The sequence below is a fragment of the Sander vitreus genome, chromosome 2, assembly GCF_031162955.1.
Source record: "Sander vitreus isolate 19-12246 chromosome 2, sanVit1, whole genome shotgun sequence".
Lineage (NCBI taxonomy): Eukaryota > Metazoa > Chordata > Actinopteri > Perciformes > Percidae > Sander > Sander vitreus.
The window spans coordinates 15,087,159-15,109,982 of NC_135856.1; the positions used below are offsets into that span (position 1 = coordinate 15,087,159).

At 38.9% G+C, this 22,824-nt stretch overlaps 2 protein-coding genes across 4 annotated transcripts; one reads left to right on the forward strand and one right to left on the reverse strand.

The window, feature by feature from the left end:
- Nucleotides 1-892: 892 nt before the first annotated feature.
- Nucleotides 893-3,797, reverse strand: ten1 (TEN1 subunit of CST complex). Its single transcript, XM_078279660.1, has 3 exons — nt 3,561-3,797; nt 2,138-2,295; nt 893-1,590 (listed from the first exon to the last, which is right to left on the reverse strand). The coding sequence occupies exons 1-3, from the start codon at nt 3,647-3,649 to the stop codon at nt 1,415-1,417; spliced, it is 423 nt and encodes a 140-aa protein (XP_078135786.1). The 5' UTR covers nt 3,650-3,797; the 3' UTR covers nt 893-1,414.
- A 308-nt stretch (nt 3,798-4,105) lies between these two features.
- On the forward strand, nt 4,106-22,583 carry acox1 (acyl-CoA oxidase 1, palmitoyl). Of its 3 annotated transcripts, none has more exons than XM_078279640.1 (14): nt 4,106-4,815; nt 6,348-6,507; nt 7,955-8,115; nt 11,442-11,549; nt 11,732-11,851; nt 11,973-12,088; nt 13,151-13,320; nt 14,031-14,193; nt 14,333-14,523; nt 15,272-15,451; nt 17,568-17,673; nt 17,949-18,092; nt 19,581-19,787; nt 20,590-22,583. In XM_078279640.1, exons 1-14 carry the CDS (start codon nt 4,707-4,709, stop codon nt 20,638-20,640), a joined length of 1,986 nt encoding a protein of 661 aa, XP_078135766.1. In that variant the 5' UTR covers nt 4,106-4,706; the 3' UTR covers nt 20,641-22,583. The 3 variants fall into 3 exon arrangements, with proteins under 3 accessions (XP_078135766.1, XP_078135757.1, XP_078135775.1); XM_078279631.1 differs by lacking the exon at nt 7,955-8,115 and adding an exon at nt 10,192-10,352 and having other exon boundaries at nt 4,108-4,815; XM_078279649.1 differs by lacking the exons at nt 6,348-6,507; nt 7,955-8,115 and adding an exon at nt 10,192-10,352 and having other exon boundaries at nt 4,726-4,815.
- Nucleotides 22,584-22,824: the final 241 nt, after the last annotated feature.

Consider the following 22,824-nt stretch of genomic DNA (forward strand, 5'->3'; position numbering starts at 1 on the left):
CACCAGATGACTACATGGATGAGTAAGTAAAAGAAAATGTTTATGCTGATTTTTTTTAATTACCTGATACTTTAGGCCCCTAAACGTCCTTCAAATTAAAATGTAAAAGAGGGAGAAACTACCGTCATGTTTTTTGACCACACCAGGGCTGCAGGTGTTTTTGTCATTTACCTATTGGTCTATGAAATATCAGAAAATAAAAAAATGGCCATCCCAATTTCACAAATTGCAAATTGCCATCCTCATTTTGCTTGTTTTGTCTGACAAACAGGTTGTGCTATCATGAAAAAGAAAGAAAAGCAGCAAAAAGAAGCTAGAACCAGATAATAGATGACATTTTTTGCAAGTCAAATGATAGCAATAATTTATCATCTATCAAAATTGTTCCTTGTTGATGGACTAGTCGACTAATACACAAATAATTTCAAATCTAGTCCACATAAAGGCCATAATCTGTGATGAGGGGTCACAAGTCAAAAGGTTTAAATCATTTGCATTAGCATACTGCCCAGGACATGTAAAGCTCACTCATTAGACTATGCAGTACATACTGTTCAAATTAAATATAAACACGTTGAGTTGTAAATACAGAAGAACATGCTCTAGTGAGGACCACACATGCATCATAGTGCTTTATTTATGTCTTAACCCCTTGAAAACATAGTCCTAACATGTGGTTGAGATACCAGCCAGAGCTTTGAATTATTTTATTTGTAAGATTATTTTTAATTATATGGTTATAACATGAATTCATAAAACTGTTTCAATGTTAATTCTGCTGGTGGAGCTTCAGTGCAAGTCCTATCTACAGTATGTAATAGCCAAAATGTATCTAATAGATAACCTAATAGTCATATTTTAAATTGTCTGTCACAACAACAACAACACAGTGCACAGTACAAAGAACGCATTTATACTTTTGTGTTAAATTTAAAACCTTTGCCATTTTAATATGAGTGGAATATAGTTTGGTTTTTCTAAATCCTTTCTAATTCTATATTACACGATCCATACATGAAATACTGTATCTGTTGTAACAATTTTTAAAGCATTTTTGAAAGATATCAGACCACAAAGTACATAAATAATGTTGAGACTGGTAACACCCAACATATGAAATGGTAGCACTGAAAAACCATCATGTCTCAACACAGAGACATGGCTAAAGAATATTTATAAGCCAAAACATCTGCTATTAATTCTTCATTGACATGAAGCCTCGATGTCGATCCATTCATTTGGGGCCATAATTGTCAAATGGCAAACCCCGGTACTATATAAACCGTCTTTTAGAGTTAACCAGATGGTCTTGACTTGAGCTCACACAACAGTATACACTCAAGCTGTTTGCCAAGTGCACCTTGGCAAACAGCTTCAGGAGGCAGCACTGTAGTTCTGATAGTCAACGGACACTCTAGGAAACTTGGGAGACCCTGATCAAGGTTGCATGTGCAGGTAACGCAGCATCACCCTGTTTGCACTCCCTCTCCCCAAAGAAGCTCCTCTGCTCATTGATGGCTTTCTGTAGAAGTGCAACGTTTACACCATCAACGCAGTTCAGCACACGGGCACGGACCATCACACCAACCCCTGTAATAAGAAGAGAAGATGCAGATAAAGGCAGCTGATAGAGGCAAAGAGTACTGGGTGTATTTAAATGAGCCCAGTGATTAAGATGCATTGAAATTAATGTGAGTGGAATTTAAAAAAAGAGGCAAACAAACAAGAATGTATAGGGTTAAAAAGTTGTGACTTCTAAATTTCAACCACTAGAAATGAATAACCAGATAGTTGTTTAATACAATGTTTTATTATACAGTATCTTTATACTGAATCTTGTGAGGGTGAATAAGCCTCTGTGATTTTAGTGTCCAATAACATTATTTCAATCTTTTTCTGCATGAGGAAATGCATAATCATCTTAAAAAAACCCAACATTTGTTATTATTGCTGCGGCTGTGACAGCTCTTAAAAATCAATGTATTAACTAATCATATTTGTATGATATATATCATGCACTGTTTTCACATCTGGTGATACTACTTTCAGATAGCCAGAACAGAAAACTGTGGTTTGAAAATCTGAATTAATTATTCATCATGCCCCAGTCACAACAGATCAGAAAGACTTTCCTTACCCTCAGTATTTTCAATCTCACCCAGAACTAAGTACTGGGCTCCAATTATTGAGTGAAAAGGCTCCACAAACAAGGTGTGTACAGCCACGTGGTGCTCTTTAGAAGCATGCTGAGCTGACAGTGTAGCTCTGGACTGCTCAGGCTGATAGCAGACAAGTCTGGAAAATAGAACAGGAAGGTGTCCATGTCAGCCAGGAATACAATTTAATTTGAGGTGTATTCTTTCTTATTTATTTATTTATCTGACGGCTATATTTACTAGTTACATATGATCATCTTATGATGCATTATAGAATAAACTACCCATCAGTATTTAAACAATTAGCTCCAGTCGAACATTAAAATGCTGCTATCATGCTAATGCTATGTTACTAATGATCCAATAATATTATGAATGATAATAAAATACTGACAGGGGGTGTACTGCTGCATAAATAGTACTTTAACTTATTGTACTTACATACTTTTACTTAAGTAGATTTTGAAGGCAGGACATTACATTCTGGGGATGATATTTCTCCACATCAGACCAGTCTAGTTGAAAGTACCTACATTTGTCAAACCTGGACATGTCTAAGGACTGTTTATACCCAGTATACCCTGTTAATACGTTTATTCTATTCGTGAAAACAAGAAAAAAAAAGATGATTAAGCCTGGACTAGATAAACAAGGGGTTGCTGGAGACTATTTGAAACCTAGACTTGTGAATCATATACACTATTTGTAAAAACAGGGAAACGTGTGATTTCACTGCCTTTTTCTATTCTTCCGGATCCCATTATACCAGGTAGGCAGTGGTGGAATGTAACTACTCAAGTACTGTACTTCTGTACAATTTTGAGGTACTTGTACTTGAGTATTTCAAGTTTATGCTACTTTATACTTGTACTCCACCCCATTTTGGAAGCAACTATTGTGCTTTTCTATCCACTACATTTATTTGATAGCCTTTGTTACTTACTTTGCAAATTAAGATTATTACAAAATATACAACTTATCAATCAACTAATAAATTATGATATATTATCAAAGGTAAGCTACTCAGCAGTATATCAATTTAAAATTAGCCCCACCTTCACCAGATACAACATTAAATGAATGTGAACATGAATACATCAATATAATAAACCAGTAATATAATTTATGATTCTAAAATGGCCCATTCTGTATAATAAGTATTTATGTTGGTACCTAAGTATATTTTAATGCCAATATGTTTGTACTTTTACTCAAGTAACATTTTGAATGAGAACGTTACTTACTAGTATTACAAGTTGCTACCGCCACTGCAAGTAGGAAACATAAATAAACATATTGTACGTTGACTTGTCAAATGCTACTTCCCGCACTGTTTATATTTTCATAAAGCATAATTGTATCAAAATAGCAAACCAAATAGAAATGTTATGACTCAAAACCAACCTGCCAAATACTCTCACTGATTCTCCTTCCTGCACTGCTCCAGAGTTTACTTCCCAGGGAAAATGAAAAACGGCAGCTGCGGGAAGCATCCTGGGGAAAAAGCAGTGAAACACAGTGAAATAGTTGAATAACGTAAGTAAAGTGATGTTGAGGAAGTCTGTCTTTAACCAAAAAATTTCTAATAAGGGAAGAAGTTTCACTCTCTCGTTACTTCCGGCTTCTGAACTGGTTGCAGTTCCACCAGAGTTCCATATAGGGGGCGCTCACAGGCCAGTGCAGAATGAATGGGACTCTATGGAGCTAGACCCCTCAAAATCCACTTTTCTCAGGATATTATTTTTTGTCTAGTAATTTGAATGTTGCATTCGAAAGGGGAGGCTAAGAAAATACACACTGCTGGGTGTTAGATTTTTTTAAAGTGGCTTTTTTGTTCTAAAAAGCCTTTTAAAATGTCAATGACGTCATACACATATACGGCCAGAGATACTGCTTTACGGTAAGCTCTGAGTCGCTTTTTTGTTCTCTCGAAGCATCGACAACACAGCTGACAGGTTAGCCTCTCCCTCTTAATACACGTGCTAGAAAGAGGTTTGCTAATGTTTTAAAGACCACGCCGAAATATTCACTCTGACATTCTGGCTCTACTTTGGATGCCGTCAAGCGGGATCTCCGATCGTAATCAGTCCTTCACTGGCCAATCAGCATTCATTAGCAGAATGCTAGCGTGTTATGGGCAACAACGACTCAACCTGTAAGAAATCGAAAGGACACAAGTACTCGTTCATTCAACTTTTGACCTATAATCCATGTTGAACTTGCAAAAACTACAATCAAATCTGAGATTTCTCAACGACAATCAGGCGAAAGAGACAAATTTAGCCGTCTAGCTCCATAGAGTCCCATTCATTTAGCACTGGACCGCGATCACCCCCAGTGGAACTCTGGTGGAACTGCAACCAGTGGAACGGCTTTCCGTAGACGGGCTTTGCTTTAACCTTTAACCGCGACTCCGCCTCTCTGCTCCACTGCGGCTGCGTCAGGAGGAACCGTCCGTCCGTCAGTCAGGTTGAAGTTGCAGGAGGTTATATAACAATCGTCTACTATTTTTTTTAACTGTAAATACTGTTTTCAGTCAGATATAGAAACATGAATCCTGATATTATTAAAGAGCGGCAAAACGCCACTTTTGACGTCGAGAAACTAACCTACATTTTGGACGGGGGCCTTGAGAAGACCAAAAGAAGACGAGAAATTGGTGAGTTTGAGACTTCTTTGCCCGATAACGTTGAGTTATTGGGCTCGTTACCGCCGACACCTAACGTTAACACTTTATCTGACAATGATACAAATGATATTTGCTGGAGACAAGTACTGTGGAGAAGGAGCTAACGTTAATGCTTTCATCGGCTGTGCGCTAACTAGAGTTGCTAGCGGCTTTCCTGTCTTCGGACGTTGTCCTGAATTGAACCAAACTTTTACGTAATTTAGAAACATATCTTACGCTAAAATGTAATATGAATTATGTTAGGGTGATATGTTATGTTCCAAAGATAAATTCGGCTTTCGTGTCATTTAGAATAAACCCCTACTGTAGTTGATCAGTTGTTTGTGTTCAGTGATGTAACGTTTACCTATGGTTGTATTTCAACACCTGTTCAATTGAACTTTACACTAGGCCATGCTGCTTTATTCACATCTTCTTCAGGCAAACATAGCGTGGTTGTAGGTAGCAGAGAACAACATACTGTATGTTTGATTAAATGCGATTGACCACACGTCTACTGTCTTGGGTTAGGTCAAGTCATGGAAAATTGAAGACCATATTTATTTTTGTGTATATAATGTTAGATATGTAAAGAAGACACTTTTAATGTGTGTCAGTGTGTATACACATTTTAAAATGTGTTATGAGAAGAATTTAATTTTCCATGTCTGTATACATTCTTAAATCAGCATTTATTTTTCTGAAAATGTTGTCGAACCTAAAGGTGCAGAGATTTGTACTAAAACCTACTAATGTCTGAAATAATGATCATTTTCGTTACTGATTCATCTGAGTATTTTCTCGATTAAGTTAATCTTTTTGTCTGTTAAATTTCTAACAATTGTGAAAAATGTCCATCATAGTTTCTTAGAGTCTTAGATGACATCTGTTTGATCTACAGTCCAAAACCCAAGAATATTTAGTTTATAATTTTAGAAGACCAAGAAAATAAAAAAATAAAATAAAAAATCACATTGTTGAAGCTGGAGAGTTTGGAAATATATATATTTTAAATTACTCTAAACAATTATAAAAATAGTTTCTGATTACATTTCTGTCCATTGAACACTCCACTGAACAAATGACTGATGTACAGTGGATGTCAGTGTGCTGAGGGCAGCAAAGGATACAGTGGTTATGTCCTCCAAATTCTGACACAAAAAGCTTCCTTTCTCGACACAGGCCTTGCAGGCATATATGATGCGTTTGGTCTCAAAATTTGTTGTTGTTAAATAGGAGGAAGCTATAGTAATTGAACTGTAAACCACTGAGTACAAATTGATGGCCATTTTTGTCTAACAACCTACTGTATGTGATTGTTTTCTTACTTAATTCACATTTTCAAATCTATATCCACACTGTTACATTTTAGTACACATATTTCAGACGTGTGTACCCATTTACATATTTGAATAGACTTTTGGAAATGTCCACCTAAACTTTAATATATGTATTGTATAGACTGCAGCGGCTGTGTAGACCTAAAGATACATTTCTGATTTAATTCCCACCTTCCACTGTAGAGTCCATGGTTTTCAGTGACCCAGACTTTAAGGAGGAGGACCCAAACTTCCTGTCCCGCAGTGAGCGCTATGACCAGGCTGTAAGAAAAAGCGCCCAAATGATCTTGAAGCTCAGAGAGTATGGCATTGCAGACCCAGAGGAGATCTACTGCTATAAAACGTATGTGGTAAATGAGTCGATGTGTGAGGCCAACTGGTTACATACTGTAGATCCAGATGGGTCTCTGTGTGATTGCAAGGCCGAGGGAGAGCAACCTGCACACAGTCAAATCAGCTGTTAGGAGAGGTAAACACAAAAAGCCTACTAAAAAAAGGGGATTATGTCCCTCTCTACATTATTATCCCTAAAATCATGTTCAGCAAGCAATGTAAGGCATTTAACAGTCCAAAAATTGAATTGTTTGTCCTCACAGTTTGATGCACAGTAGTGTTGTCATGAATTGTTAAATAAACATGGAGGTAACAGTGGTAAAGTGACTCAGGCACGCAAGGAGTGTAAGCAGAGTCAGAAATAAGAAATATGTGTACTGATAGTAATTTACAATTCAAATTAAGTAGCAGGAAGTGGTGAACACTGAAATATTGTTTTTCACAAGCTAAAGTTTACAAATGTACTTGAATATACTTGTGTACTTACTGAATAATAAAGCAAACTGTTATGACCTCTGTCAGATACTGTCAGTATCAAGGGTTTGCAATTTATAAATTACACACAATGTAAGTGGTTGACATGTTACACATTACACAATGGCTGTTATGTTAATGATACCACACCCTGACTGTACTTTATGGCAGTAATCAAATAATATACGTGGATTGTTCGTTAACTGACGTGCAATATACAAAATTGCATGTTTGTTTCAAACAATAATGAGGGGGGTCATGATGTAGCTTGGGCACCGTGATATGTGGGACCATTTTATCATGTTTATAACAGTTCCACAACTATCCTTTAACTGTATCAGACAAGAGAATGGTTTAGAAACTTCCTGGTGATAGTACAAAATTCAAAGAATCGTCTACATTTTTGGCGAAAATGTGTAATGTAAATTGAAGCTCGACCACCAATTTGTAGCTGCGTGTGATCTCGAGGCAAATAAAAGGGTTTGGAGCAAAGTTCAGAACAACAAACTGTCAGATGGTATGCAAGCTCCCAGCTTTCACCAGCTGTACTGTGTAATGCAATGTGATTTGATCCTCAGTTTTTATAATGCTTTTTTAGAGATATTGCTCACATTTTCAGTGTGCTGTATTCCTGCACTCCCAAGCTTTCTGTCAGCCTATTTGATGTCTATTCAGTGAGTTTTATTGTGGCTGCTTGAAAAAAGGATCGATGTGGATCACATTAATACTCTACTTTGCTTCCCCTCTTCATTTATCTGAGAGTCTTGTTATTCTTCTTCTTGTTACTTGTTCACACACTAAATTTGACAGAATAACTTTTTAGACAACAAAGTAGCATGTGCGTTTAAAAACTTGAACCTCAGCCATAAACATCACAGTGCTGCCATAACCTAGTGAGTCAGCAAATACCTAAGTTACATAACATTTGAGTAACAGCAAGTCTGAACTTAAGTTTGTGTGTCCTATACCTTCCCTTCACCCAGTATGGTTAATGGCAACCACCATGAGGCCATGGGGCTACACTTTGTCATGTTCCTCCCGACCCTGTACAGCCAGTGTGACCCTCAGCAGTCCAAGAAATGGTTACCTCTGGCAGAGTCCTTCCAGGCCATGGGCACATATGCCCAAACTGAGATGGGTCACGGTCAGTCCTGGACTTAGCCCTTAACTTATTTACTTGCTTGTTGATAAAGGCCCTTAGACACAACATCATTGTGCTGTTATAAAATAGCACAAATTGGCATTTGTGTTTTTTAATGTTTAGCCAAAATGATATTCGGGGCAAGAAAAGTGGCCCATTGGAGAACTGTTCTTCTTGTATGTGTTTGACAGATACAAATCATGTAGAAAATTCAAAAGTAGTTGCACGTGTATCCTGACAGTTGTGTTAAGACGTTACAATTTGATGGTGATTTGTGGCTAGTTAACTACATGTAGCTGGGTTACTAACATCGCTGCACTATGGTTGTCCCTAACACCTTTAGCATTAGTAGTATGTTAGATAAAATATATTAGTTTTGTTTATTTTTTTCCAAAACATATTCCCGTCTACATTTGGTAGGTAGTTCTACTTCTTTCCTACTGACAACTCTCTCACTCCATCTTTGTCATGGTAATGCACTAATGGTGAAGCTTGTGTGCATTTTGACTGCTGTCTTGATTACTTTCCATCTCTTTGCAAATCATATACTCTGTTTTAAATGCATTTTAATCAGTAATTTAGTCCTAATTATCTGTTCTGTCTTTGGTTTGGCTGTTGGCTTGAGTGGCCAGAAATGGTGAAGAGGTTGTTCTGGTGTGTGATTAGTAGGTAGTGTAGACTGGAAATGGGAACAATTTTTGTCCCGTTTCATGACATCAAAAGCAAGAACTGCATTATGTGCTGCACAAATATGTGGTCTGGGATCCCATAATGAGGCTGAGTTCTAGCTTCTGAATGTCTCTTTGTAATCTGAGGGAATGTAGGCCAAGCCAGCTATTGTTTGTTGCCTTGCTGTAACAAAATCAAGTGGATGTTACTGTGAGTTAACATTTCATCTTTGCAAACCTCCACTGAAAGTTTAGAAATGATGGCTCTTGAACTGTCTTGAAACATTTTGTTCACCTGTGTTTTGACATGATGGACCAACACTGGGCTAAAATCCAAGAGTATCATTTATGGCATTACCTAATGTGTCCTTGATCACTTTTTTAGGGCTACAATTAACAACTTTTTGCATTATCAATTAATCTGCTGATTATTATGTTGAAAAATGGATTAATCGTTCAGTCTAAAGAAAAACAGAAAACACAATCACAATATCCTAGAGCACAAAGTGATGTCACTAAATGTCCCCAAATCTTCAATTTACTATAAATATTTGGCAGTTAAATTAATAAATTATTAAAATAGTTGTCCATTTTTTAAAGTTGTCTAAAAATGAACTTCCCTACCCACTATTATCTGCCTTGTCAGTATACCTGTATAGTTACTGGCCCTGAGAAACATGCAATGAAGAGAGGAGCAGGTCCAATTTTCATATATGTCTGTCTGTCTGTCTGTCTTCAGTTCAATGACAATCTTGGTGTCTTTTAAACTGTATGTTGCCAGACTAGTTGAAAATCCAGTTAGAACTAGTAAAGAAAAAGAAGTTCACATGTGACCACTTGGTGTAAAGATATGTAAGAGGCAACTAAATCAGGAATTTGTTTGATGCAGAACCTTTATGCTTTAATTTGATGAGCTTATGGTCAGAAACGGTGAACATGTTCCAGCACACTCAGCATGCTAAACTGAGAAGTGTCTGAGACTAAAGTGCTGTACATAACTGAGGTATTCAAAATCACATGTTGCAGGGGAACTTTATTGATGCAGCTACTAAAGACAGATTAAAATGGAGTTTAAATGAGTGGAGCCAAATGATGGCCATATGATCAAATCAATATGCACCATATGCTCACACGCTGTTTTAATTTGTCTTTGTCACGTCTGCCTTTTAATGTTTTTTGCACATCCTTTGTCTTTATTTCTTCACCCGCTTCTTTCTTATTCGAACCATATCAATTCTTACCCATAATCCCTCCTGTCAATACTTTTTCCAACATTCTCTCCTCATCCATCTGCACTTAATTGGTTCAAACTTCCCATAATGCTTCCATCCAAAATTCCTTATGCATCTCCCTTCTTGGCCTTTCCCCATTTCCACCATTTTTCCATTTGCCGCTGTCCTGCGTGGCCTAGCTGTGTGAATCCAGACAGGCCAGGGCCCTTGGATCTCCATCTGGCGATGTTCATGCCCACACTGCTCAACCAGGCCACCCAAGAGCAAATGGACCGCTTCTTCATGCCCACCTGGAACCTAGAGATCATCGGCACCTACGCTCAGACTGAGATGGGCCACGGTAAAATGAACAGGGCAGTCCAAAAAAGCAGGCCTGTTTAGGCCCTTCAATAAACGTTCTGGTGTTACTTCTCGTGCTTTAGTTAAAACTAATGTTTACCTAATTGGTACTAATATCTATTCGTACTTAACTTCCATTAATAATTATCTGAGAAAGTTTGTTTGTCCAAGTTGCAAATGTTTTAAAGATCCTTTCTGTCATATTTTGCCCACCTTTTGTTTAAGGATACAAGTAAATTCAGTCTGGTAGGGAAAACTACACGAGTGGGCAGACACGTAAAGAAATCCCAAGTTTGACTTAATTTTCTAAACTGCTGAACTCAAGTTAACATGATGATGAACGCACCCAAAATATCCAGGGTAATTGTCTATTGTGTAAGCACCACTTTTTTAAAGACAGTAGGTCAAATATTTGATATGGTTAAACATATTTACAACCCGTCTGACCACTTGTGTCAGTTGACCCACCAGACAAGCATAATGTTATCAAAAGTTTGTACTTTTAATTGCATGCCCAAACGTCTGGAGTAGAGTCTGTCACTAGGTGTTGTGCCCCCTGACCACCGGGCTGCATCAGATAGCCAGACAAACTACCTCTCATCACCCCTGTTTATGTGTTTTTGACATAACCGTTTCCTTTACTAACAATTTTAGATAGTTTGTATATATGTTTGGTTTAGCATGTTTTAAGATCTGTCTTTGGTTGCAGACCAGTATAGCAACACACATTACAGTTTGAATAGGCCATCCAGACCTGTTTTGTTTGTGCTAGATGCAAATTCAGAGGCCATCAATCAAATGGCATGAATGGAATTATGTTGAAAAATGATTGTTACATATGTTTTTAGATCTGTCAAACACCTACAAAGTGCACTGCTTTGCTCCTTTTATGTTGGCTTCATCCAGTTCAGCTACCTATTAAAGCATATTTCAAATTGTCAAGGGCTAAACATGTTGATTCATTGATTAATCTTCAGTTTGTTCATGTCACATTAATTCATTTTTGATTTTCAACTGTGTACTGTGTGTGTGTGTGTGTGTGTGTGTGTGTGTGTGTGGGGGTGGGCTTCGATATGTTGTCTCTCTGTAGGCACACACCTCAGGGGGCTGGAAACCACAGCTACGTATGACCCGGCCACACAGGAGTTTGTCTTGAACAGTCCCACGATCAGCTCCATCAAATGGTGGCCTGGAGGACGTAAGTACATTCACACTGTCTTGTCTCTGCAGGACTGGACCAAGAGTTATACAGCCTGGAAATGGCAAAGTATTAGAATTTCTGTAAGCATAAGAAATATGTTTTGTTTTCTTTCAGGCTAAGAAAACCTTGTTGACATTCAGAACAAATTAGTTTAACCTTCTTACTCTCTCTCATTCTAGTTGGAAAGACCTCAAACCATGCCATAGTTCTAGCCCAGCTTTATACTCAGGGAAATTGCCACGGTCTGCATGCTTTCATCGTACCTATCCGCGACATGAGCACACACGTACCCTTGCCAGGTAACCACTGTCTGTGATGTCTCTCTGGATGTGGTGTTTGTGGTAAAGTCAGGCCTCATTTACCTTCCTATTTCTGCCTCCCTTTTTTGGGTCTGTGTCATTTTTTCTCTGTCTCACTTAGGTGTTGTGGTTGGAGATATCGGCCCCAAGTTTGGCTTTAATGAAGTTGACAACGGCTTCCTAAAACTGGAGAACGTACGAATCCCAAGGGAGAACATGCTGATGAAATATGCCAAGGTGATGTGACATTATTTGAGTTGCTAGTTTGATCTTTTTTTGTGAAAGGATTGCTGTCAGTGTAATTGCACCTGTGCCCAAATGGTTATTGGTGGTTTCCATCACTGCCTGTCTGTTTGCCACTAGAGAGTGTAACACATGCTGTTCTTTGCAGATACTTTAATAGTTAAGCAAAGACCTGCGTGGCTGTGTTTTGTTTACCAAATAGGGAAGGATTGTTGCATTGCATGCACACTCAGACTCGAGTTGCACTTAAGTCGCACACACAGTGACTTCAGACTTGACCTGAGACTCGTCCTCAAAAGACTTTAAACTCGACTCGAGGTCCGGGACTCGTGAACATTTTATTTTTTGGAACTTCTGATGAGCTGCGAGCGGCCACACAGGATCAGGGACAACAAACATGTTGACCGCACCGGCAGCTGCTGTGCAATTCATTATAAGCTTTGGCTTTAAAAACTTCATACAACAAGGCCCAAATAAAAGAATCACTGAATGGCAAATATGGGGTGTAAAGGATTCTGGCTCAACCACATCTAATTTTATCAGGCACCTGAAAATGCACCCTATATATTAGAAAACATGTTGAGCTCAGCAATGGCCATCTAATTAAGCATTGGCTTAACTTTCTTCTAGCTTTAGCCACAACCTAGAACACTCTTTATGACCACGAGAGACTTGAGACTTGACTTGGACTGTAGCTCAAATACTTGTGAGCATCTCTACCTCGAACTGAGAAGCACCTGATTCAGCTGCATGCTGCTGGAAGATGCATTGAGAACCCTGTTTCATATAGAAATACCTGTCAATACATACAATTCAATAGCTCCACAAACATTATTCAAAATGAGCACAAAGTTGAATCAACATCTTTCATAAACAATCTCAACAAAAACTGAACATTACACCTGTCATGAAGGTAGCATTTATTCTGGTATTGCGAGGTGCTCCAAATAAACTGCTGTAATAATGAACTGAGTTTATATATTGCATTTAGAGTGGGACTTTTGCTCCTGAAGCATCTGCTTATATGCTTTGATAATGACTCTGTCTCTCCACTAGGTGGAGCCAGATGGAACCTATGTGAAGCCACCAAGTGCCAAGCTGACCTACGGCACCATGGTGTTCATCCGCTCATTGATTGTAGGCGAGTCAGCTCGGGCCCTCTCCAAATCCTGCACCATCGCCATCCGCTACAGTTCTGTTCGACACCAGTCTGAAATCCGGCCGGGGTCAGTCAATACAAATCAATGCAGGAAGACATTTCATTAAAGAGCTGCACAAACATTGCATATTTGATAGAAGTTGCAAAACCGGCTAGATGATCTAAAGCCTGAAGAGGAGGTGCAGAAGTCTAGTTTTCTCTCAGATCACTTGAATTACAATATACTGAAAGATTATCATGACGTTTGCCCAACGACTCCAAAAAATGAAATGCCTACCACAGCTTTAAGGTCCATCATGCACAACCATGTGACAGGGCTCACAATTAGATTTTACTTTATACCACTAGAATTTTGTGTAAAACACATTCATATTAGTAGAAAGTCTCTAATGACAAATTATGAATACATTATTATATTTAACTGAATGGCAGACTTGTAACTACATTTCTTAAGCAACAATTTTTTTTTATTTGGTTATGTGTGTTCCATAAGAACGTAGATGGTTTAGTAAACATATGGATACATGGATGTGAAATGTTATAGGAAGTAAATTACGGAAGAGGGCCAATCTGTCCAAATAGAATGATATTTATAGCACTTTGATAGTTGATCTATACAATTCAACACATGAAATTAGTGTCAGAGGTTCAGAAATGGTGACATAACAGGAAATGGAAAAAGTGTTATCATGATTTGATCTTGTACCATATCCTCATACATCAAAGGGAAGTATAACCTTTATATGAGATAGTGGGCATTGTGTTTGTGTCCCACAGAGAGCCAGAGCCTCAGATCCTCGACTACCAGACGCAGCAGTACAAGCTGTTCCCTCTGCTAGCTACGGCCTATGCCTTCTCTTTTGTCGGCCAGTATATGAAGGAGACCTACCATCGCATCAGTGGAGACATCAACGACGGGGACTTCAGTGAACTGCCTGAGGTACTGACTGGACATGCACATGTAGAGTGTGATCTAGGCTTAATGATGACTTGATTTAAAAAAACTATATTTATATAAGTCACCCAATGTTTAGGCTTGAATGAAGCCATTTCCACCCTCTTTACCCTCCGATCTACAGCTCCATGCGCTGTCTGCGGGTCTGAAGGCCTTCACCACGTGGACAACCAACTCCGGCATTGAGGTGTGCCGCATGTCATGTGGCGGCCACGGCTACTCTCGCAGCAGTGCCTTGCCGGACATTTACGTTGAGTTCACCCCTACATGCACCTACGAGGGAGAGAACACAGTCATGATGCTGCAGACCGCAAGGTAGCTTGTCACACAGAATCACATGACCGCAAATGTGACACCTCACCAGGACCAAGTTTACAGCCTGCCAAGTCCTCACATGCTAGAAACGCCTTTGTTGTTATTGTTACTATGTTGTTAGAGTGCTCCTACGCTCCTACTTTGCTTTTACTTTAAGTTGTAACACTGAAACGTATAGTAACATCTTCCTAATTCCTAAATTGCATTGTTTTTAGTACTGCAGTGCTCACACTAAAGCGCACACACACACACACACACACACACACACACACACACACACACTTAGCTTTTTCACCCATCATTTTTGTCACACACTTTAATAGAATGAGAGCGAGACAGAGACAAATGCAGACATAAACATATGCCCACTCAGCAGCCCTATCGCACCACAAATGCAGGGACACACCCACACTCCAACCACAGCAAAAACAAACACGGGTGACATTTTATATCCCTAAATGATAGCTGTCAGCTGTGCAGTTTAACAAAAACCTATATATTAGATATATAGATAATTTGTCCTTTTTAGAAAGGATTTTGTTTCCTTGGCAAGGATGTACGAACAGTTACTGAAATGTTCAATTCCAAATGAGCTCTTAACTGAACACAAAGTACACACACAAAGGCTAAATGAGTTGTGAATGGGAATGAATGAAGAGGTGGATACAGTATATGAAGCCAGACTTGGATTTGGTGTTAATATTTGTATAAGAAGAAATATCAAAATCCTCAACTTTTGTCTGTGCAGATACCTGGTGAAGAGCTACCGGCAGGCTAAGGCAGGACAGCAGCTGAGTGGCATTGTATCATATCTGAATGAAGCAAAGCAACACAGGGTCCAGCCACAGCCTGTCGCTGCCAGACCAACCGTGGTAGACATAAACGACCTGGCTAGCCTGGTAGAGGTCTACAAACAACGAGCTGCTATGTAAGAGACTGAGCTGTGTTGCTGAGTTTTTATTTCTGGTTTAGATATTTAATTCTTTTTACCATTTCACATGTTTTTTCACATTTTCATTGGACCAATTTTCAGTGTATGTTGTGAAACAGATTTTTTTAACTTCATTTTTTGAAGTACAACCCCAATTCCAATTTGGTACGTTATGTTAAACGTAAATAAAAACAGAATACAATGATTTGAAAATCCTTTTTAACCTATATTTAATTAAATACACTACAAAGACAAGATATTTAATGTTCAAACGTTTAGACTTTTATTGTTTTTTTTTTTGTTTTTTTTAATATTCACTCATTTTGTATTTGATGGCTGCAACAAGTTCCAAAAAAGCTGGGACAGGGGCAACAAAAGACTGGGAAAGTTGAGGAATGCCGTCGGCTTCTCTGGGCCCCGAGCTCATCTGATATGGACTGACGTAAAGTGGAAAAGTGTGCTGTGGTCTGACGAGTCCACATTTCAAATTGTTTTTGGAAATCATGGACGTCATGTCCTCCGGGCCAAAAAGGAAAAGGACCATCCAGATTGTTATCAGCGCTAAGTTCAAAAGCTAACATATGTGATGGTATGGGGGTGTGTTACTGCCCATGGCATGGGTAACTTGCACATCTGTGAAGGCACCATTAATGCTGAAAGGTACATACAGGTTTACAGGCAATGCTAAGCCACATTCTGCACATGTTACAACAGCGTGGCTTCGTAGTAAAAGAGTGCAGGTACTAGACTGGCCTGTCTGCAGTCCAGACCTGTCTCCCATTGAAAATGTGTGGCGCAGTATGAAGCTCAAAATACGAAAAAAGAGACCCTGGACTGTTGAGCAACTGAAGTCGTACATTAAGCAAGAATGGCAGAGAATTCCACCTACAAAGCTTAAACAATTAGTGTCCTCACTTCCCAAACGCTTATTGAGTGTTGTTAAAAGGAAAGGTGATGTAACAAAGCAGTTTGAACATTAAATATTTGTAAGTTCTCTGCGCTTCTGCAGACCACAACAATCCGGTGCAACCAAATCTCTGATGAAGATGTAACTCTACATCGAAACGTTAGTCACTGTTTTGCACCTTAAGTAATAAAACCATCAAGTAAGAATATATCTGTGTTGCACCGGCTATCTTTTCTTAATTAAATATTTTGTCTTTGTATTGTATTCAATTGAATATAGGTTGAAAAGGATTTGCAAATCATTGTATTCTGTTTTTATTTACGGTTTATACAACGTCCAAACTTCATTGGAATTGGGGTTTGTAGTTATATTAGTCAATGTACTGCTGCTTTGACCCCTCCACTCATGCCTCGTGGTTGCATGTAATATTATATTAAAATTTGCCTTTCAATGTTTAGATATTGGATATGGGCATATGCTCATTGCCCAAAATGTAAATTGAAGTTTTTTAAAAAGCGTAGGGTTATATGTTGACACACTGTCTGCTGTTACGTCACACCGTTAGATTTGTATCTCAGGTGTTGGTGTTGGCCAGAGCTTCAGTTTTCAACATTAATCACCCTGATAGTCTAATCAGTTGTTTGCCCAAGTCTGCTGTTCTCTGCTGTTAATTTCTGCCTTTGTCCTTTTCACTGTCACTGACATAATATGCTGCCCTGATCACATCCCTGCAAACTGTCAGCCTTAGTCGCATCTAAATTCATTTGGCAGTCCGTGACAGCTGTGTGGTGAGCAGAAACCGCAGCAAAGTCAGGCTGGTGGAGGGTGACAAAATGTGGCCTGCCAATTCAGACTTTAGAGGGACAATTGTGTGTTAGTAATTATTTCTTCTGTGTTTCTGCTAACCCTTCAACATATTCCCTCTTTTTTTCATACATAGATATGATTTATGATAGTTTATTTGGGAAAAGACAATCTTATTCCATAAGAGCAGTTCTGGATTTCAATATTTTTTAATTTAAAAGCACAATTGTGTTTTTTAGTAAAGAGACAGCCTCTGTTGTAATAAGTCAAATATAAATATATGTTGTTAAAGCTGGGGAGGGATAATGTGTCTTAATGTTTTTATTAATTTATATTAATGACATCTTTGGTTAATGCAGATAATTTGTGTGTGCGTGCGTGCGTGTGCGTGCGTGTGCGCAGTCTAGTTGAGCTGGCAGCTAAGAGTATCCAGCAAGAGATACAGAACAGGAAGAGCCAGGAGGATGCCTGGAACAACAGTGCTATTGACCTGGTCAGAGCCTCAGATGTAAGTTCAGTTCTGTGTGTGTGTGTGATCATGATCATTACATAGTTTAAAGTTTTCCATAGCTTTTGATACACAGATCTGGCTTGGATTTATAGGTAAGTGTAGAGATTGATGCTAAGCCAAAGCCCAATATGTTGTTCCAATGCTGCTTGACATTGAACTCAAATTCTGCTCATGTTCATCTCATTTCTTCTTTTTCTGTCCCTTTCTTTCTTATTTGTTGCCCTGAGTCTCTTTCATTCATTTACACGTTCTCTCTGTTTTTTTGTCTACAGGCCCATTGTCACTATGTCGTAGTGAAGCTCTTTACTGACAAGCTGGGGGAGATCGGTGACATAGCGATACACTCAGTGCTGTCAACCCTGGCTCTGCTGTACGCCCTGCACGGCATTACAACCAACTCTGGAGACTTTCTACAGGTCAGAAAAATCCCAACATAGAGAAACAATATGGTTTGCAAGTGTTACAGAACTATTGTGCAAACCTGCTCCAGTTATTTGCATACTCCCTTTGCTGTTGTTCAGTTTTACGGTCTGCTTCCATATAAAAAAAAAAATGGCGTCAATTGTCTCTGAGCTAACAGAATGTATGCCTAGGTGGGTGGTGGCTTTTTTGTTGATTAAATAAGGCATTTTTGTTTTATCAGTTAAACTTTGAATTGAAAATAAAATATAAGACTTAAAGGGGTGATAGAATGATTATATAGGGTATTTCACACTGTTCCTTAAGGTCTCCTAATAGGGTATGTAACATTGGTTGGGCTGAAAATGGCCTGGGTGCTGTTCTATGCTCCCTAATGCAACCCTGTGAAATAGACCTGAATGAAATGACAGGTTTTCTACCTTATATGGTATGCTCATGAATATTTAGATGAGTTGCATGCTGATTGGTTGACACACACACACACACACACACACACACACACACACACACACACACACACACACACCCTCCCCTCTGTGCATACCGCGTCTCACTGCATCTCCATAGCAGCAGCACACCGCCATTGCCAAGTCCTCTGCACCGCAGCGTAATATCCAAGTCCCGCTCCATTGTCCGATATCTACTCGTTCTAAACACTTTTCTCTGGGCCAGTATTCCGTTGTACAGCCTGGAACACTGCATTTACGACCGTGGTTCATTTTCAGTATCCTTGAAAAACTTCCAAACTTTCTTCTTTCTAAAGTACACAGCGCAGCTTGCCACTAAGCTTGTGTGTGTAGATCCTGATAGAGCTCCAGCCAGCTCACAGCGGGTCTGTGAAGGTAGACAGGCCGACCGGCAAGGCAGCCACCCCGGCAGGCACTGGCCGCTGTCATGTCAGACTGTGGAGCTTCTCAAGTCCGACACAGTCGTACCAAATTTGCAATTAGCCATCAATTTTCGAAAAACGGCCCATATTTCAGCTCTACGTAGTTGATTTCTCACATAAAAAAGTCTCAGAAGTGAATTTAGTAATGAAATAGCAGACGAACAATGTATACAATTTCTGAGATCTGCGCAACCTAGATTCAGAAGACCAGCTGTCCTCAGATCAGTGGTGTATGTACATTTTGGGGCGTGACAAAGGTAGAGACTAGAGCCAAATAAGGTACAGCGACTGAGTTGACGTCAACTATGAGCTTTGTTGAGATTCGCCCGTTTTCAGCAGCAGTTTCAAATTGTGAGATTTGCATAGGAAAGGGATGTCAATGGGACTTTGAGGTACTATGTATGCCTATTTTACCCACCGAACTGTCATAATTCAACTATGACTAGGTAAACTCGGTTTTGCATTCTATCACCCCTTTAATGCTTTGCTTGACAGCAAAACCCACTGTCTCTACTGCCTGTTCCTCACTGTTAGGGCAGCTGAGTGAGGTACGGCAGCACGTTTTCATCCACATCTCCATCTGTTTTGATTTCAGGCTGGACTGCTGAATGTGCCCCAGGTGCACCAGGTTTCTGTTCGTATCAAGGAGCTGTTGTCTCAGCTGAGGCCCAATGCTGTGGCACTGGTAGATGCCTTTGACCACCACGACAAGAAGCTAAATTCAGTCCTGGGACGATATGATGGGAACGTCTATGAGCACATGTTCGAATGGGCTCGCCGCTCACCCCTAAACGCCACAGAGGTAGGTCAGGGTCACAGGGGTGAAAAAATAATAGTGTCACGCACAGGTGGTATGATCAAATGTTATGCCATTTGGTCTAGGGGATATTATTACCGCTAAGCCTTATGGTCGTACAAGCTACTAACAGACCACAACGTAGGCTAAATGCTAGCAACAAGAAAAGGATGCAGGCCTTACCTGAACCCCAGCAAACTCAGCTTGCTTCCTGCAGTCACTCCACTGGTTTTCGGTGATACTGGCTTGACTTTTGATGGTTGGCAACCAATCAGAAATAACAAATGACAACATGCGACAAATAATTCTCAATCCGTGTCTCAATAAATTAGCATTTTCTGTTTTTCGTAGCTTTTCAATTTGTGTGTTATATCTGTTGCCGAGAGAAGCAGTTTAATATGGCAGGGGCAGTAGCGTTAAACAGTAATATTTTTATTATTTGGAATTATGGCACTGTTACTTTTTGGTATATATATATATATATAAACATTATTTACAATTGCATTAAACTTAATGTGTTTAGTGACATAAACACTGGCTAACAGTGAGAGTAATTTTTCTAGGACTTTAATGCTTTACGTTTTCTACGACATGTATGACATACTGCATTAAGTCACATTAAGTTGTTCAGTTACATAGGTTCCAGAAATGAAAGATGAAGTGCGCTATTGCATGTGTGCACTTTATGGGCGACCACAATCATTTGGCATTAAAGGAAGAACACTGTGTGTGAGATTACATAAACATGTCTTTCCCCCTTGCCCGTTATTTCAGCTTAACAAATGCTCCATTCCTTCTTCTTCCCCAGGTCCATGAATCCTTCCACAAGTACCTGAAGCCCCTGCGGTCCAAACTGTGAGCTGACCCCCTTGCACCTAAAGTCCTGGTTGCGACCCTTTTAAATCTCCATATATTGGCACAACCTTAACTACACTAACCCCAATCAATATCAACACCATCATGGCCATTACTTTCCATCAGCTGGTATTTACCAGTCTGAAGGAATTTAGCCTTTCCTACTTTACTCTCTGTGTGTGGTCATGTTAAACACCATAATCAGCCACTCTAAAGGCCATGGTATATTGTCACATTTTGGGGCAATCTACATTGTTCTCTTTGGTGATGGGGGATGATGGGGAAATCAGTGGCCTGTAAATGGGGTAGAGAACTTGAAACAATCTCAAGACAATGCAATTATGAGGAGAATAGAAGCAATACCAGGAATTAGAATTCTATCTAAAAAATCTCTAATGAAATCATTATTTTGAAAAATAGCTTTAATAATACTGAAAACAATCAATTATTTGCAGTTTAAGAAGACCTTGTTTTCTGTAGAGAAATTCCATTGTGAGGTTTTTATTATTTCAGTTTCCCCCATCTTTTCTTCACTTTCTACTGCGTGCCTGATGGCTCCTCTGTATGAGCCAGCCAAGATAGGATTGCCATCTCTCTTTTTTTTCCTAACAAGAACAGAATGTGATTATGAACGTTACATAATGTTAGAGATTTTTATGTTAGGAACAAACCAACAGCAAAATCAGTTTTGGTTGTTTCCCCTGACGACAAGGACCAATGGTTATTTGAAAAGACCCTGTGCTGTTTGTTGTTACTAAAGAAGCATTACTTTATTCATGACGTTTATCAATGCTGTAAGCATCAAGAAAGAATTGCACAAGTTTGTGACACCCCTTACCCTTCCATACCTGTGAATTATGTTGTAATATGACTTAAACGGCAGTCAAAATGTAGTTTGAATTAGATCATTAAGAGCAGATGTCCAAAGGAAACATCAAGTGAAGATAATATAAAAATATTTCCCTGTAAAATACTGCGACAAATACCATTTTGAAACGGTCAGTAGATAATCACTACGCCTTAAAAGTCAATGTCCTGCATTGTATCAAACTGTTCCTCACTGCCTTAAGTTGATACTTCACCCAAAGTGCATGTTTTTAGAATAAAAAAAACTCTCTGTGCTGCGGTCAGCTTGAATTCATGTCAGTCACAATGGTCTCCAATGCTAACAAATTTTTACAAGACTGAAAAATCCTTACAATTTCCCAGTTGCTGTATTTCAAGGCAAAACAAACCTTTTCTCTCAGCCCCACCACCTGTTGCATTTCTTGCTGTATAGTGAATAACATTGTCATACTTTTAAAGATCCACTTCACAGATACTAGTGTGTAGGTTATATACCAGTACTACTCCATTGATAGAAGCTGAGCTCAATAGAGAGAAGAGAGGTCCATCAAGAGACAATGTATGTGAGAAAGTGGAATGATTTACGACTTACTGGAGATGAACTGAACATCTTTGGGGTGATTTGTACTAAATTCCTCAATTTCTGAACTATGACTGTGTGTTCGACCATTAGAACGAATAATTACTATTCTGTGCGTCCACATGCTTCTGAATGTATTTGTTGGACAGAACGGTTTCTGCAGATAATGGTGAAGTATGTCAAATGTGTAAAAAGCACATGTGATGACAGGAAGTAGGAATTTCTGACAAATATGTAGTGTTTAATGAGACCACATATGCACTGTATGTGTGAATCAGTATTCTCCCTCCCTGCTGTGTGAGGTTGATATATTATAAAGAAGGGTAAAAACCCCAGCTAACATCTACATGGATTATTTAGTTTTTAATCAAGCACATTTTAAACTACAACCTTTAAATAATTCTATTGTTAATATGCTGCAACGTTCAAATTCTGCTGACATGAAATGATGAACTATGTGCAAACTGGATCTTTTTTTGATTAATGCTTCTGTACCTGTTATTAAAGTTTCAGAAACCGTTTAGAAAAACCTATAATTAACTGACTTAGCAAACAGAAATGTATCATATTTCATAGAATTGGTGGATTTTTATTTCTTGCTTTATCTCAACTCCTCTGCAGTAGCTTATTTTTCTCATTGAGCAACCTAATCCTAATGGCAGATGCTTGCTTTTTGATTTGTTAAATAATTATGTGCCTGAGGAAGTTGTCATTTGTTAATGTAAGTAATCGAGAATGTTCTTACAAGGCTTATAGTATTTC